The sequence below is a fragment of the Patella vulgata genome, chromosome 4 (genome assembly GCF_932274485.2).
Source record: "Patella vulgata chromosome 4, xgPatVulg1.2, whole genome shotgun sequence".
Taxonomy (NCBI): Eukaryota; Metazoa; Mollusca; class Gastropoda; family Patellidae; genus Patella; species Patella vulgata.
The window spans coordinates 31,305,611-31,324,026 of NC_065882.2; the positions used below are offsets into that span (position 1 = coordinate 31,305,611).

The following is an 18,416-nucleotide window of genomic DNA, read 5'->3' on the forward strand; positions in this document are numbered from 1 at the left end:
AAATTGTCATTGCTAAAAGGCCTAGCTTCATTAGTCAACGGTATCAGCTTACACGTGCAAACAAGAATCGGTAAGTAAACCAATCCACAAGTTTATACGGTATCACCAAACAGTAGGTGGTAACTAAAAGGAAGGTAAGAAGTATATATGCCAAAGTAAATGATATGAATCGTCAGTCTAAAAGCAGAGTTGAAAAAAATTGCGGTAGGTATCATAAGATCACCAAACAGTGGGTGGTAAGTAATAAGATGGTAACAAGTAAGTATACCCAGCATGAAACGATATGAAATCGTCAATCTAGCCGGTGAGGAAAATCAATTATATATGCAGCGAGTATAAAAAAAACCCTGCAAGGTAGGTAGGTATCACCAAACATATGGTGGAAAGTAATATATGTATCATATATCTAGAAGGTGAGTAGAATCAAATATATACGCTTTAAGAATTATCAAACAGAAGATGGTAAGTGGAATATAGGAAGCACACACACAGCAAGATGCATAGTGCGTAGAACTTATCTCTGACTATTGACTAACTGGCTTCTGTGTTAGAATATCCTCCCATCGCGTAGAATAAGTTAAATGTGGTTACTATTCATGGTAACTCGTATATACGTGTCGTCAGTAGTCGCTTAAACTTGTCAGTACTTGCACCGTATGTTAGTATTCCTATGAATGGTCAGTAACAATCATAAGGTGAGTATTTAAGTTAATCGATAAGTAAACCTTACTTGTGTCAGTATGTAAAAATAACGTGAGTAATTAAACAAACGTCAGTTAATCTGACTATATCACTAGTCAGCCGCATGCGGGAGAAATTGGCAAACGCGTGACTAATTAACAAAACGTCACTATTTAGACTATCATCCACTATCTGGATAGTGTTAATATTTATCTGTGTTTATATAATGTGAATCATTCATGTCAATTATGTCTATGATGTAATGTGAGTTATTCGGGTGAGGATGTGCGGTAGACGGGAAGTGAGTGACCGGTTGGCGGGAGTGAATGGCGGGGTTTTGATGTAATGTCAGAAGGAATAAAATGGTTATAATTAACACTAATATTGTAGTCTTAACATGGTAGCAGAGCGAGGTTTTCCAAGACCGATGGAAAGTGATTCACGCACATTTCTGGAGTAGTAGGCGACAAAAGTGTTGAAAAATTATCACAGCTAGCGAACTGTCAAAAGTGACCTTGAACTTGAGTGTGAACGAGACAGCGATCAACAGGAAGTTAATTAATAAAAGTAAACCGGGACTAAAAGAGTTTTATAAATTGATAAGCGTAGTATAAATTCAGAGAATATTTAATGATTAGAATTGTTAGAAACATTTTTGTGGCTTTATTCATATTCATATGTAGTATTTACAGTATAAATGGAGGACTTTTAGAAGTAAAGCAGTCTGTTTGGGGTAATAGTGTGAGTGAAATAATATTAAACATGGCGGCTGCATACAAAGCCTCGCCTCCCTTTTCTGATAGTAAACCATATTCAAGATGGGTAGATGAGATCAAAGCTTGGCAGTGCCTCACAGACTTAGACAAATCAAAACAAGCGCTAGCTGTTTCATTAACTTTTGATAAACATGATCCTAGTGGAATTCGTGACAAAGTTTTTAGTGACTTGCCTCTAGAAACTTTGAAATCTGATGATGGAATGAAGGCATTAATTGAATACATGGATAAATTGTTTAAAAAAGACCAGCTTTCTGAAGCATATGAAGTTTATACAGAATTTGATCGTTTCAGGAGACAACCAGACGTGAAAATGGAGACTTATGTTTTGGAATTCGAAAAACTTTACAATCGCACAAAAAAATTCAGGATGGAACTGCCAAATTCTGTACTTAGTTTTAAATTGTTAAACAAAGCTGGGTTGGATAATAAAGATCGTAAATTTGTATTTACAGGTGTGGATTATGCTCAACCTCTGACTTTATTCACACAGATGTGTTCATCAATAAAGAAATTTTTGGGTCAACAGGCCATTACGTGTACATCTGATAAAGCTGAATCCAAATCTAGTATTAAAGTGGAGTCGTCAGCACTTTTTAGTCAAGATGGCGAAGAAGAAATCTATTTGACTGGTAATAGGTGGTCAAGAAACAATAGTTTACAGCATTCACGAACACAAAACTCTTATGACAAAAATTATAAGTTTAAAACATTCCAAAATAATACTCAAAGGTATCAATCTAATCAAAATAAGCCTGTTGGATATCAATTTTCCAAAAAGCTGAATCCACTTGGACCAAAGGGATATCCACTTAGATGTAGCAGCTGTCAATCCATTAGACACATGCTAAAGGATTGTCCAGATTCATATGAAAAGGCTGTGTTGTTCACTGGTAATATTAAAGGACAAATGGAGGTTTTCACCAGTGAAGCTATGAATTGTGCTGTTCTTGACAGTGCCTGCACATCTACTGTTGCTGGAGAAGGTTGGATGAACTGTTATCTAGATAATCTGAGCTCTCAAGATTTAAATAAAGTTGTACGTCAAAAAAGTGATACTATATTCAAATTTGGTGGCGGTCAGCGGATGAAATCTCATGAAAAAATTACATTTCCCTGTACCATTGCTGGTGTTCAGTGTGATATAACCAATGATGTTGTATCAAGTGATATACCTCTTTTACTTAGCAAGGAATCCATGAAAAGAGCTAAGGTCAGATTAGATTTGGAGAATGATATGGCTGAAATTTTCGGAAAAGTAGTTCATTTACATTGTACGGACGCAGGACATTACTGTGTTGAACTTCAGCAAAATGATATTCTGATAAATGAGACATTTATTAGTACCAGTACTAATACCAGTGATAAACTTAAGACTGTAGAGAAACTACATAAACAGTTTGCTCATCCCAGTGCCGAAAAATTGAAAGCTCTTTTACGGGATGCAACGATTTATGATGATGAATATCAAAAATGCATAGATGATGTTACCCATAACTGTGATGTTTGTAAAAGGTACAAACGCACTCCACCAAGGCCAGTTGTGTCGTTACCAATAGCGTCTGATTTCAATGAGGCGGTTGCTATGGACCTTAAGAAATGGAAGGATGGGATTTATTTTCTTCACATGATCGACATGGCTACACGGTTTTCAATTGCTAGTGTTATACACAATAAGACTTCATCCGTAATTATTGAGCAAGTCATGACGAAATGGATCGGGGGAGGCTTTGGAACTCCAAAGCGTTTTTTAGCAGACAATGGCGGTGAGTTTGCAAATGAAGATTACAGAGATCCCCTGTGAAAATACACACTGAAATTTCAATTTCAATGAAATCTCACTGAAATTTCAATAATATTTTGACCAAATTTCTCACTGAAATTTCAGTGAAATCTCACTGAAATTTCAATAATATTTTGACCAAATCTCTCACTGAAATTTCAGTGAGATTTCACTGAAATTTCAATGAAATCTCAATAATATTTTGACTAAATCTCTCACTGAAATTTCATTGAGATTTTACTGAAATCTCACTGAAATTTTACTGAAATCTCATTACTATTTCAAAGTCTTTATTAACATGCATTCTGAAAAAAAAACAACCTGAAAACAATTACAATATTACTCTATTATTAATTATCCTTCAAATTTCTGTATTCCGTCTTCTAAATTTTCTTTTTCTTCTGATGTCCTTTTCTTCGATGATAATAAAATATGGCCTGAAATGACACAATCAAAATAATATTAAATAAAGATAGGCATGTGCCATGCAGTGTGATGTTAGAGCATTCAGCAGTTTCAAAATTATCCTGTCAAAAACAAAGCATATAAAATAAATTTTTGGGATAAATGTGCATCGGCTGACGGCTATCACTAGAGTGGCAGGCATTTAGTAATTACTTATGAATACACAAGGTTATAACACTGATAATTTACTCTTAAAATATGTTTTGATTTATTTTTAGTGGATCCGTAATATATATAGACAGAACGGTTTTACCTTATTTTTTAAAAACTAAACATAGCCAGGTCACATAATTTGCATGACGAAAGTTAATATACCATTCAATACATAGCCCACGATCTACTAGAATTTAAACAACTATACAAGTATACTCACCAAGGCTGCTTTTGAAATTACGACTTATCATCAGTACATCCATTTTATAATTAACTACTTCGAAATTTATCCAACAAACCATTCTGTGATAGGTGTTTTGGGGGTCATATAATCCAAAAAAATAATGTGACAAACACAACTCTATTATTTCTAATACGCGCCTTTTTTCCAGGAATTTTAACATATTAAAAATGCGGAAGCCTTTCGCGAAACGACGAAAAGAACTTAGGGTAATTAGCCCATTAATCTGTTTAAATAGCAGCACCAGTTTATCAATTTAATAATGAAATATGCACGCGAGGTCCTAGCTTTTGTTTGCATGAGAGTTTCATATAATTTACAACAATTATAGAATTAAAAAATTCTTCGTTTGTTTTCCATTCCAAAATTTTTAAAAACATTGCCGCTCGCCTGTAACCCGACACTCTTGGAATCTCTGTCATTGACATTGTTTACGCTAACCGGCAATGACCTCAAAATTTGAATTGAAGACGGTTTAGATTTATTCTATCTTTTCACAATAAAAGAGGTTGATTTCAAAACATGATTATATTAATTGATCGTAAAATATTTACCGTAAATGAAATTTACGGCTGTCGTAAGTCGAATAGATGACCTCGTTTCCAAATACGGCTATTGAAAACATGTGTGTTACGTTTGAGAAAATAGCCATCATAATACAATCGGAACATATTTGAAAAAATTTTGATGTTGAGTCATTCATAAGTTTAGACATCATTTTAAACATGTATTTAATATTACTTAGCAATAAATGTCAATGAAATTGTCTACTTCACGAAATTACGTGATTAATTAATGGAAATTAAAAACATTTCGTCTTCTGACACTATTACATAATTTCGAAGTGCTCTCTTTCACAAATTACAAATCTTTACATGCAGTTATTAAAATATTTATTGCAATGAAAAAAATGACATTTTTATTTTTTTTAATTTCAGTGAAATTTCAATGAAATTTGCAATATAAATATTTCAGTGAAATTCCAGTAGACCAAAATATATTTTATTTCAGTTAAATTTCAGTAGACCAAAATTTCAGTGAAATTTCAGTAATAGACCAAAATATATTTTTATTTCATTGAAATTTTGGTGAGATTTCAGTGAAATTTGGTCATTTCAGTGAGATTGGGCAAAATTTTCAAATTTCACTGAAATTCACTGAAATTTCGGTGAAATCTCACTGAAATTTCAGTATCATTTTCTCTGGGGATATGTGTGAGAATTTGAATGTGGAGGTTCTTAATACTGCTGCTTTTAGTCCGTGGCAAAATGGTATTTGCGAAAGAAATCATGCTGTAGTTGATGATTGTGTTGCTAAAATATTAGAAGACTTTCCGAATATGAAGTTACATATTGCTCTAGCTTGGGCAGTGAACGCTAAGAACTGTCTTCATATGGTGTATGGCTGGAGCTCATACCAACTTGTTTTTGGAGCTAACCCAAACCTCCCAGGCATCTTTTCAGATAGGCTACCCGCTTTGGAAGGTACAACAATAAATAAAACTTTTGCTGCACATCTTAATGCCCTTCATTCAGGTCGTCGAGCATTTGTAGCGGCCGAGTCTGCTGAACGTATAAGGCGAGCGTTAAGACATCAGGTTCGGGTTTCTGGCGAATTCTTTCAACATGTTGACAATGTTTATTATAAGCGCGACGATTCAAACAGGTGGCACGGCCCTGGCTGAGTAATTGGACAAGACGGCAAAATAGTTTTTGTAAGGCATGGAAGCATTTATGTAAAAGTACATCCTTGCCGATTGATACGTGTTGGTGATGAATTTAAAAACTCTTCCTTCAGTGATAAGTCTAGTGTAGGAAATGCTCCAGACAACATTATAGACACACCTTACAACAGACGTAAACCTGACAGCAGTTTTGCTTCTTTTCCAAAGGAAGAAGATGACAATAATCCAAGTCATTTATTAACACACAATGAAGTTAATAATGACAATAATACTGAAAATAATGACTTACCATTAATAGAGAATGCAACAGAAAATAGAGGAGATTCCATTAAAATTCCTCATGTTAACGATCGTATTAAGTATAGATGTGGTGACGATCAATCCTGGACAACAGCTACTGTCATAAGTAAAGGCGGCAAGGCTAGCGGTAAATATTGGTCATATTTACATATACAGGATGAGGACACAAATACCAAAAAGGGACTTGATTTTGCCAGTGAGAATTTAGAGTGGGAATATACAAATATAGATCAACAAACAAACATCGTACAGAATCAGAATTTATCTTTGGAAAGTGAAGTTCAGAATGCCAAATCAAAAGAACTAGCAAATTGGAAAACATTCAATGTGTACAATGAGGTAAAAGATGAAGGACAAAAAACTATTAGCACCAGATGGGTGATCACCAATAAGGAGGTTGACGGATCAGTAATTGTTAAAGCAAGATTCGTTGCTCGTGGTTTTGAGGAGGAGAGTGTGCGTTCTGACTCACCAACGGCGTGTAAAGAAAGTATTCGATTATTCTTTGTATTAATCTCAATATTAGAATGGAGTCCAAATTCTATTGACATCAAAGCTGCCTTTCTACAAGGAAACCAATTGTGAGGGAACTGTTTGGAAATTGAATAAGTGTGCCTATGGCCTTGTTGATGCATCTTGAAATTTGTTTCTGAGTGTGTCTAATGAACTTAAATCTAAATCTTGTGTACAATCTATTGTAGATCCTGCATTTTTCTTTTGGTATGAAGATACCTTTCTTGCAGGTATTTTCATCTTGCATGTTGATGATTTTATTTGGGCTGGAACTTTAAAATTTAAAGAACAAGTAGTAGATCATATGACTGCAAAATTTGTGACTGGGAGAATACAAGAAAACACTTTTAAATACATTGGATAAGAAATTAATCAGTCTGATGAAGGAATTACTTTACATCAAGAAAATTACATTAACTCGATAACACAAATCAGACTTGCACCTGGTCGTTCAGGAAGGAAGTTTGATAACTTGACAGATGATGAATTTAAACTTTTGCGTGAAATCATTGGACAGGTAAATTGGGTATCTACCCAATCACGTCCCGATTTGTGTTATGATGTACTGGATCTTACTGTTTCTTTAAAACAACCGCTTGTAGAGGACATTTTAAAAGCAAACAAAATGGTTAGAATATTAAAGGGAGATGAATGTAAACTTTTATTTCCAAAAATGAGTTCGTTACAAAATCTCAAAATTGTCATATTCTCGGATGCCTCTTATGCTAACATGAGTGATGGTATATCCAGTGCTAAAGGCTATTTGGTATTTATTGTTGATGACAACAACAAGAGTGCACCTATTGCTTGGTCATCACGAAAAATTCGACGGGTCGTTAAAAGTACTATTGCTTCCAAGACTTTGGCAATTGTTGATGGTATTGATACTGCATATTTTATTAGGTCTCCTCTAAGTGAAATGTTATTTAAAGATGTCAAGTCAAATAAAATCCCATTGATATGTTTAACTGATAACAAGTCAATCTATGAAAACATTTATTCCACTAAATTAGTACAGGAAAAGAGACTTAGGATTGATATTGCAAGTATGAAACAAATGATAGCTAATGGTGAATTATTAAAAATTGAATGGATACCTAGTAGTAAACACGTATCTGATTGTCTTACAAAAAAGGGTGTATCCAATAAACAGTTACTAGAAGTTTTTAATTCAGGATCTCTGAATTTAGTTTATTAGTTCTTATTACTTAAATTAGTATATGAGATGTTATGTTTATGTTTGTCTGTTTATTCTCAAATGGTTACTTTTAAGACTAGGTAGTCTCTCTAGAGGTTTTGTTTGTATTCCTATAAAAATAGAAAAAGGGGAGATTGTTAATATTTATCTGTGTTTATATAATGTGAATCATTCAAGTCAATTATGTCTATGATGTAATGTGAGTTATTCGGGTTTGTGACCGGTTGGAGGGAGTGAATGGCCGCTCATGGCGGGGTTTTGATGTAATGTCAGAAGGAATAAAATGGTTATAATTAACAGTAATATTGTCGTCTTAACAGGTAGAACCGCCAATTATCTTTGAACTGCATCAGAAACTGAAACCAACGTCAGTAGAGCGTGAATTTTTTAACTATATAAATTTCTGGTGAGTTTTTTTAAAATAAGTTATTAGTATTGGTTAAATTGTGACTTTTCCGTTAAATTTTCACTACATCCTGAATAAATGATTAATTATTTATTAATATTCTCGAATCACGAGTAATGTTTGTAAACGATAAAGGATGGAAGTGAACAACAGGGTTATTTGTTGGCGATTTGGATTACCGCCGTAATGTGCAAAAGAAAATGAGGATGAGCAAGACAGATCAATGCACAAATACCTTCATATTTAAATATGCATTTAAATGCTCAGTGGCAAGGTTTGATTGTCACACTATTTATACCCATTCCCAGCGAAAGTAAAACTAATGGTTTAAAAAAGATCAACAAATCTGTTTTCACTAAATCTATTGAAACAGATAATATGATAGTAGATAACAGAAAAATGAATTTCATACACATACTCATACCAATGCATACATATAAGCTGAAATTCTGAGCACTTATTTACATTAGTATTGGTATCTTGAAATTTGTACCATATTACCCGATTCCTGATAAAAATAACCCCACATAATTCAAACGTTAACCCGGCCTTTTCAGACTTCGCGTCTTACCGTTTCAGGAATTGTCCGTGCAGAGCACGGGGTCATCAATCAAGAAACGCCTTCTTGATCAAAGTAACAATTTATACACATAGAGAAGCGTACATTAGCGAGCTTATTCAGGGTTCATATTGGTGTCCAGGCGACTGACGCCCGGTTGCTTTATTTGAAAAAATAGATGATAATCTTTACGAGGAAAAGATTGTCACAATAATGGAAACTCAAGAAATGAAATGAAATGAAATGGGGATTAATGTCCTACTCTTCTGCTCGAACTGTAACAATGAAATGAAATAAAATGAGGTTTAATGTCCTGGGCTAATGAAGACTGGCATATGCCATACAGTGTGGCGGCACTATGGCCTATTCTTATATCGAATTCCAACTGCCAATTGATCTTTTACGTGCACACCAATATATATACATGATCTTGGTTTTTTGTCCCATCCAAACGGTTAGACAGTTGTTCTTGTCAGACCCTCCGTCCTGCACCACTGACAAGGGGAAACCACGCCGGAAAATCCTGATGAACTTTCTCGGCCAATTACAGGGATCAGACATGCGGACTCCTGGGTTAGCCTCTTTTTTTTTTTTATCTTACCCACTTAGCCACCGTGGCTCTCCGAAACGCAAGCAAAGTCTACATTATACAGGAGCGAATTTACGAACAAGCTGGCGTCACTAGTGTAGGTAGAAGTAAAACATTGATTTATTTTATGATTACAGCTGACAGGAAACAAACATTTTGTAATGTGGATTGGGTTGATAATTTTGCTCTGTGTGATTAATCATTTTGCTATTATGTAAGAAAAGAAAAGATGAATTTAAAAAAAACTATATCAACCTTCGGTTTTTATCTGCGCCTATCTTGCACAGGTACCAAGATGATAAATAGTGGATACTCTCTCTCTCTCTCTCTCTCTCTCTCTCTCTCTCTCTCTGGATAGCCATAAGATGGATGGGTATGCCGTGGCAGTCTTCATTTAATTCTATGAATTGTTTTTATTGAATGAATGTTGTTTTCAAAAGGTAATAGGATTAACTGCCAAACGACTCGTTATCATGTGAGGTAGCACATTCGTGGCAGTACATTTTATGATTTTTATTTTTTTTTTTTTTTCAATCTTTGTAGTTTTATATTTAAAAATTGTCCTTTTAAAGTAAAAAAAATAAGTGCCAAACGATTTGTTACCTTATAATATGTTATAACCATTTCATCGTTATAAATATTGTTTAAAAATTGTAGTTATTAGTTGGGTATGAGACCTAAAATCTGTGACCAATTTGCAGGGAAGTTGTTTTGAAGGTGGTTTCTATATGATAAAAATACAATACTCTTATGTGAGCCTTTATCCATCAACCCTGGCACAAGAATGGGGTCTGATGAATATATCACTTATCAGGGTCTTTCAGTGTGGAGCACCATCGACGCAATGACGCCTGGGGAATTCCAAGCAAATAGAAATAATATGGTGCAAGTTTAATCAGGCTAAGAAGCAGCTATGAAACCGTATTCTTTAGCATAGAGCTAGCCACCTAATAAGCCTATGTCAAATATTTTATATTATTAGCGCTATATTTGGCCTCCATTTTTATACGCCCACATTGAAATGTGGAGTATATTGCCGTCGCCCCCGTCTGTCGGTCCGTCCGTCCGTCCATCGTCCACAATTTCTTGTGAACGCTCTAACGCCAAAAGTTATCATCCAATTGTTTTAAAATTGATATATGTTGTTTACATTAGTGAGATGAAGAAGCCTATTTAATTTCAATAATTTCCGTTTATTATGTCTAGAGTTATGGCCCTTGTTTCACTTTGTTGAACCTTGTGAACGCTCTAAATCTAATGCCAAAAATTAACATATGATCTTTGTGAAATTTATATGCATTATTTAAATTAGTGAAACGAAGAAGCCTATTGAATTTCAGCAATTTCCGTTTATTATGTCTATAGTTATGGCCCTTGTTTCACTTTATTGATACCTGTGAACGCTCTAACGTCAAAAGTTATCCGATCTTTCTGAAATTTATATGCATTATATAGATTGCTGAAACGAAGAAGCCTATTGAATTTCAACAATTCCCGTTTATTACGTCTAGAGTTATGGCCCTTGTTTCACTTTATTTAACCTTGTGAACGCTCCAACACCAAAAGTTATCATTCGATCTTTGTGAAATTTATATGCATTATTTATATTAGTGAAACGGAGAAGCCTATTGAATTTTAGCAATTTCCGTTTATTACATCTAGAGTTATGGCCCTTGTTTCACTTTATTGATCCTTGTGAACGCTCTAACGCAAAAAGTTTGAATTTCAGCAATTTACAATAATTACTTCTAGAGTTATTTCCCTTGTTTCACTTTGTTAAACCTTGTTAATGCTCGATTGATGATAGTTATCATCCGATATGTATGAAATTTATATGCATCATTTAAATTTGTGAAACTGATCTATTGAATTTCAGCAGTTTCCGTCAATAATTTCTAGAGTTATGGCAGTTGTGAACGTTTGAATGACAAAAGTGATCATGTGATCTGTATGAAATTTATATGCATTATTTAAATTAGTAAAACGAAAAAGTATGTCAAATTTCAACAATTTCTATAGATTACTTCCAGAGTTGAGACCCTTGTTTCAGTTTGTAGAACCTTGTTAACCCTCAAACGACAAAATTTATAATCTGATCTGTTTGGAACTGTCTTGTAAAGGCCCCCAATGGACCTACAAAGGAATAAATATGCGACAACCCTTGATGACTGCTCGAACGATTTAGCTGCTGTGGACGTATGTTTTGTTGCCTGGCAACCTATCTTTAATTTGGCCGTCCAGCAGATTCCCCAGCATTTTAGAGAGCGGCACTCAAGCGTAATAGCTTCAGCAAGTTTTTTGACAGAAGCGAGAGCCAAGAAATATTCTGCTACCACCTGATGAGGAGGGGATCACGTGGCTAGCCTGGAGGTCGGGTGTTCGATCCCTGCATTGGCCGAGAAAGTTCATCCAGATTTTCCGGCGTGGTTCTCCCTTGTCAGTGATGCAGGACGGAGGGGCTGACAAGGAAAGCTGTCTAGTCGTTCGGATGGTACGAAAAACCGTGGTCCAGTGTACACATTGGCGTGCACGTAAAAGATCCCTTGGCAGTTGGAATTCGATATAAGAGTAGGCCGTAGTACCGCTGTCCGGGCAAAATTTCCCTCATAGCACACTGTATGGCGTATGCCCGTCTTCATTAGCCCAGGTTAGGAGCAGAACAGTAGGACGTTAAACTCCATTTCATTTCATTTCATTTACCTGATGAGCAGTCTTACAAACTTATACTAACCAGAGCTAATTTTCAGGCATATTTAATGCTTAATTACCCAAAGTCTAAGGCAGTGATGGGATTTTGCCTGTATATTCCGGACTTGTCCGAATCTTTTTTCCAAATGCCCAAAATTGTCCGACCGGGAATATGCCCAATCGGACATCAAGACATGGTGAATAATGTTGAAAATTCCGAAATTAATATAGTTTACTGAGTGTATAACTACCACTCAACCAGATTATCGTCGATAATACGCTGGGTTTATTAGGTAATTAAGTGATCAACGTATTTATCGTGTTATACCGTCTATAGTATAAACCTACCTTGATTTAACTACTTAATCTGCCTTGATTGACTGACTTAATCCTTTGTCGGACAATTCATCAATCTAATCTTAAACAGAATGATTATAAACCTCATGGTTTCTCATTTGTCGGGCATCTTAATCGCATTGATGTGAGCCGACATAATCTATAATAAACTAATCATAGATGTCACATATCGTAAGAGTAAATAACACCCTAAATCAATGGACAGTCATTTTGTCTACGATATCTTTTACGTCTTTTAAGAATCCATATAGAAATTCTCATCCACAGTGGCACTTTCCCTTGATCTCGAGCGCGGCACGAATATTGCTTAACATATTATTAGGCAGTGCTTACTATGAAGCCGTGTGATGAGTCACGTAGGCTATTAGTCTCTATTATCCAGAAAAATATTCTACGAATATGTTGAAGACTAGGAGTTTCTGGGTGACCGAGACTAGTACGCACCCAGCAAAATAACAAAAAGGGGAGGGGCTACCAATAGCTATATGAGCAGAAATTCTTACGTATTTGTAGGCGTCAATCATTCTGCTGTGTTGCCTATGATGCCTGTCACTCTGTCGTGACTATCAAAGAGTGTTATTCGCTAAAGTTAGCTATGCCTGTTTACAAGTGATTTAACTATTTTGTAAGTTCTGCATTCATTTGCTGCCGTATAAACGAAGACACGTAATTCTAAAGGAATATTATGGTTGTGAATTTGATGCCGAAGCAGGATCGGCAAGCTTTCATTCAACATATCACGAAAATGCTTAATTTTGTAGGACATTTACTGACATAAATTTGAATGCTGTACGGGAATTAAGTGTGAAAAATAGCGAGGTCACCAATTTTTATTACGTACGGGATTTGAATATTTTGTTGACATGTGGTTTTTAATTGTGGTATGAATTGAATACTGTACGGGAATTAAATATGAAAAATAGCGAGGTTCACCTATTTTTAATACATACAGGATTTGAATATTTTGACATGTGACTTTTAATTGTGGTACGAATTCGTCTGCTTAAATAACGATAAGAGTTATGCCCCTTTATTTTCGGTAAAATGTCCGACAAGTAAAATTTTGAAATCCCATCACTGGTCTAAGGTCATACACTCTCCCTTTGGTAATGGTTGGAAACTGCTCCAATCTGGACAGTAAGTGTCAATTGGATATGAGAATCCAGCATTACCAGATCGCTCATAAGTGACTTCTTCATGGCAATGATAGTGCAAATGAAGATTCCGACAAAACTTCAACAATCTGAATCTGATAATCAGAACTGGATCCATCTTTTGAATCGAGTGACTGTGATTTTGATGAGTAACACTTGACTTTAACTGGACAAGTTGATGATGATTAAATATTACTTAGGAGGAACAATCTGAATCTGATAATCAGAACTGGATCCATCTTTTGAATCGAGTGACTGTGATTTTGATGAGTAACACTTGACTTTAAGTGGACAAGTTGATGATGATTAAATATTACATGGATCCATTATCAAGCGTTGATCAAATTAAAATCAATTAACTACAGAGTATATCAGGTGGTAAATATCGGTGAGTACCTTCATTTCTTTCACTCTTATTGCTGGTTGGCTTACATGGATACAACTTCATCAAAATTGATTACCTCGACCTCGAAAACATACAACTTGGATATAGTTGACAAAATTATTTCGCAGGCCAAAAATGGCGGCCATCTTGAATTGTTCGGCCATATTGGCAAAACTAGTGGCCGGATGGATTTTTGATTACGATATTTCGATTCAGAAACCCCTAAAACATACAAATAGACAACTCAGAAGTCTCAATTAAATAATTTTATATTTTCCCGCCAAATCTGGCAGCCATTTTGAATTTGGCCCCCTAGCGGATTCCGCCAGCATTTTAGAGAGAGGCACCCAAGCTTAATTGTTTCAGCAGGTTTTTATCATATAGAAACCACCTTCAAAACAACTTCCCCGCAAATTGGTCACGGATTTTAGGTCTCGTACCCAACTATATAAAAGCTTATTTCTCAAAGTTAAAAAGATATTCACACGAGTCTTCTGTGCTCATAATTTCAGCTTACATATTAGTTTCAATAAAAGTAGTGAAAATATATGCATTTTGTTCCTTCTTAACGATTAGTTGTCATTCCAAATTGAATCCATACTGATATCAAAACACGTGCCAGTCCGCATGAAATGGGGTCAAATATAAATTGTAAATAGCATAACAATACACATTGTGTCGTTTTTCTGGTTGAGACACCCGTCCAGTTATCTTTTACACAATACAGCAGTTAACTGGCATCCATTCCTGTTATTCAAGAATATTAATAAACAATTTATGAATAATAATTAGGGATGTAGTGACGATTGAACGGAAAAGTCACAATTTAACTGATACTAATCACTTATCAAAAAACTTACCAGAATCTTTATATTTAATGATTTCACGCTCTACTGACGTCGGTTGCAGTTTCTGACGCATATCAAAGGCAACTGGCGGTTCTACCCAGATAGTGGATGATAGTCTAAATAGTGACGTTTTGTTAATTAGTCACGCGTTTTTCAATTTCTCCCGCACGCTACTGACTAGTGACATGTTCAGATTAAGTGACGTTTGTTTAATTACTTGCGTTATTTTTACATACTGACACAAGTAAGGAATACTTAAATATTAACTTAAATACTCACCTTTTGATTATTACTGACCATTTTCATTTATAGGAATAGTGACATACGGTGCAAGTGACGTTTTGTTAATTAGTCACGCGTTTTTCAATTTCTCCCGCACGCTACTGACTAGTGACATGTTCAGATTAAGTGACGTTTGTTTAATTACTTGCGTTATTTTTACATACTGACACAAGTAAGGAATACTTAAATATTAACTTAAATACTCACCTTTTGATTATTACTGACCATTTTCATTTATAGGAATAGTGACATACGGTGCAAGTACTGACGGGTTTAAGTGACTACTGACGTATTTTGATGAGGGTTGTATCTTGCAGTACAATTGTCCAAAACATGATTTAAAATTGGCTTAATTTGATGCAGTTTATCATGATTTATGTGACCTTTTGGGGGATTCCTAGAATTGTCATTTGCATGAAAATTTCGGAAATTTTATCAAATCTATCCCTAGTCATAATACCTGCTATTTTATAGCAGTCTCTGGACCAATACATATTTGTCCTTGGCTGTGTCAGTATACTCATAAATATCCGTATGCCATAAAAACCAAGATTTCTTCAGCCATTACAATTCTCCAGTTTTTTTTATACGCCCACATTGAAATGTGGTTATATATTGTGTTTTTTTTATATGCCCACATTGAAATGTGGTTATATATTGTCGTCGCCCCTGTCCGGCCGACTGGTGTCCACAAGCAAAGTTTAAGTCCAATTTATCAAATCTATCCCTAGTCATAATACCTGCTATTTTATAGCAGTCTCTGGACCAATACATATTTGTCCTTGGCTGTGTCAGTATACTCATAAATATCCGTATGCCATAAAAACCAAGATTTCTTCAGCCATTACAATTCTCCAGTTTTTTTTATACGCCCACATTGAAATGTGGTTATATATTGTGTTTTTTTTATATGCCCACATTGAAATGTGGTTATATATTGTCGTCGCCCCTGTCCGGCCGACTGGTGTCCACAAGCAAAGTTTAAGTCCAATTGACTTTAAATTTATACACAGTGTTTAAGGTCATGAGACAAAAAATCCTATTGATTTTCAGCGATTTCTGATAATTACTGCCAGAGTTATGGCCCTTGATCACTTTGAAAAATCTTGTGGACACTCTAGAGGCTAAAGTTAATATCCGGTTGACCTGAAATTTATACACAGTGTTAAAGGTCAAGAGACGAAGACGTCTATTGATTTTCAATTTTGTTGCCTGCCAACCTATCTTTTATTATTTTATTGCTCAGCCAAACAGGACTTGAAAGATGCCGACACCAGGCATTGATGAGGAGTCTGACTGCACACTAGGTCAGTGATGCCGGTGGCGTTTGAGGGGATTATATCAACTGGCTATAAGTACATAAAATTTTGTTTGGCCATTTTATGTGCTCTTTAATGATGTTCGTCTTGATCAGTGCTTTGAAACATGCAACAACCTTTATTAACTTCTCGGATGGCTTATTGGTGGCTGTAGTTTTTTGTTTTGTTGCCTATGAACCTATCTAATATGATTGTAACAAAACTTAAACCGTTCTTTTTCTCTTTGCTACATTATAGGCATCAGGCAGTGCTATGGAAGTATGCGAAAATAAATTAAAGATCAAACAGAAAGAATTTGCTCTGTGTCAAAGCGCTTTAGATAGTAAAAAAGAAAGTTTGAAAACAGAAGTAAAAAAGAAAAATCAGTTGTCTAAAAATTTAGAGGAGGTGAGTTAAATGGAAAATTCCTATTATATTTTGGAGGACAAAACTGCTTAATTTTGTGTGAAAAGCCATTAAAAACTTCTACCTTAGTTCCGAGGAACTAACTCGAGCTACGTGATACGTTTTCAAACTGAGTGTTTGTGTGTTTGTATATGGTGTACATCGAGGACACACATCTGAATACACACCTTCTAATCGTGGACCTGTGTCAACCGAGGACGTCATCGGTTCAACTTTTTGAACTAAATCCAGGACTGTGGCAACGATGTTCAGAACCCCGGATTTAATATCTCATTTGATTTAAAGGTTGATCTGAGGTGTTCCGCATTAGGCGGTTTTCTGCAATTAGTGTGTATCTTTTGTGTGTGTGATCTGAAATAGGAAAATTATGATTGTGTGTATCAAGTCCGCGGTAAGTGTGTTTTGGACAGCGAGTGTATCAAGTCCTCAGTTAACCGATTTCTACCATACACACCATATATGGTCACTTGGGAGAAATAAGTTATTATTTCTGCCATATCTAAACTTAATAATCGTTTTCAACCTGTACGAGATTAAAAATCAAGCCACCTAGTCATTATATTACTTCTGACTGAAATTTCGAAATTTTACCTGGCGTAACATTTAAGATCATTGCCGAAATAATAAGGCGATGTCTTGCTGAAGTATCAGGGAAAACATCGGAAAATTTTCAATACAAGCTTTGAAATTATTTGCAGTTATCTCGAGGCCTCCTGATGGTTCCATATGGCTTGCGACGACCCCAAAGCTTCACTGAGGCATCACCGAAACATCGGTTATGTCTTGCTGACTTTAGTTAAGGCTTCGGCTGCAATAGCAGAACTTATGATTCCTTGAGGGCGTTGCCATGTCTAAGATTCGCACTAACTTTTCGAACTATTTCTCAGTTATACTTTTGTACTTGTCTCCTTTTCCCCTAAAAACACAAATCGTCAACAGAAAGAAACGTTCACTTTGCCGGATAGGTCAAAATTGTTGGTCAAAGGGAGGGAATCCCTGACCTTGTTTGATCTAAAATTAGTATCCGAATTTGTTTTGAACGTTTCGATAAGTATAGTAGCTCGTCTTTCTTTGTTTCTGCATAGAAATATGCTTCTGTAGCCTGGTTTTGGTCATTTCTGATACACAGAAAGTAGATTAACCAATCTTTTTGACAGGTGCCAATAACGAAAAAATGGCTCCATTCGTTTTCTTTGTTTTGTGGGATAACAATCTCATATTATTTTTCATAAACTACACAGACAGGAGCGGCAAAGTCTACTCATTGCTAATCCATGATATTTTGTACAAATTTTTACAAAGTATTATTTATTACACGAATACGTCACGATTCGAAAGGAAAACGATGAAAAAAATACAAGTTCTACTCAACCGATTTTAACAAACTTGGCATCAAATTGAAGCTTACATTCGGATGAACATTTCTATGGGACTAATGGAGATCATATGAAATAGATTTTATTTCAGACCAGTTTACATAACGACTTATGAATTTTTTTGATTTTCTGTAATTTTGGCATTATTATTGGCACTCTCGTAATTTTATTAAACACTAGCTTGGCTAATTGTATGCCAAAAATTATTTAATTTGGATCAAACAAGACTGAGAACTTTTTAGATTTATGACGAA

The 18,416-nt window shown here is 35.2% G+C and overlaps 1 protein-coding gene across 1 annotated transcript in view; it reads left to right on the top strand.

Annotated features, from left to right (window-relative positions):
- The window catches only part of LOC126817154 (structural maintenance of chromosomes protein 2), a 151,368-nt gene extending 134,591 nt beyond the window's left edge, over positions 1–16,777 (top strand). Inside the window, exon 8 of the mRNA XM_056100213.1 lies at positions 16,619–16,777. Within this exon, the coding sequence (XP_055956188.1) occupies positions 16,619–16,777 (159 nt within the window). The remainder of the gene's footprint in view (positions 1–16,618) is intronic.
- Positions 16,778–18,416: the final 1,639 nt, after the last annotated feature.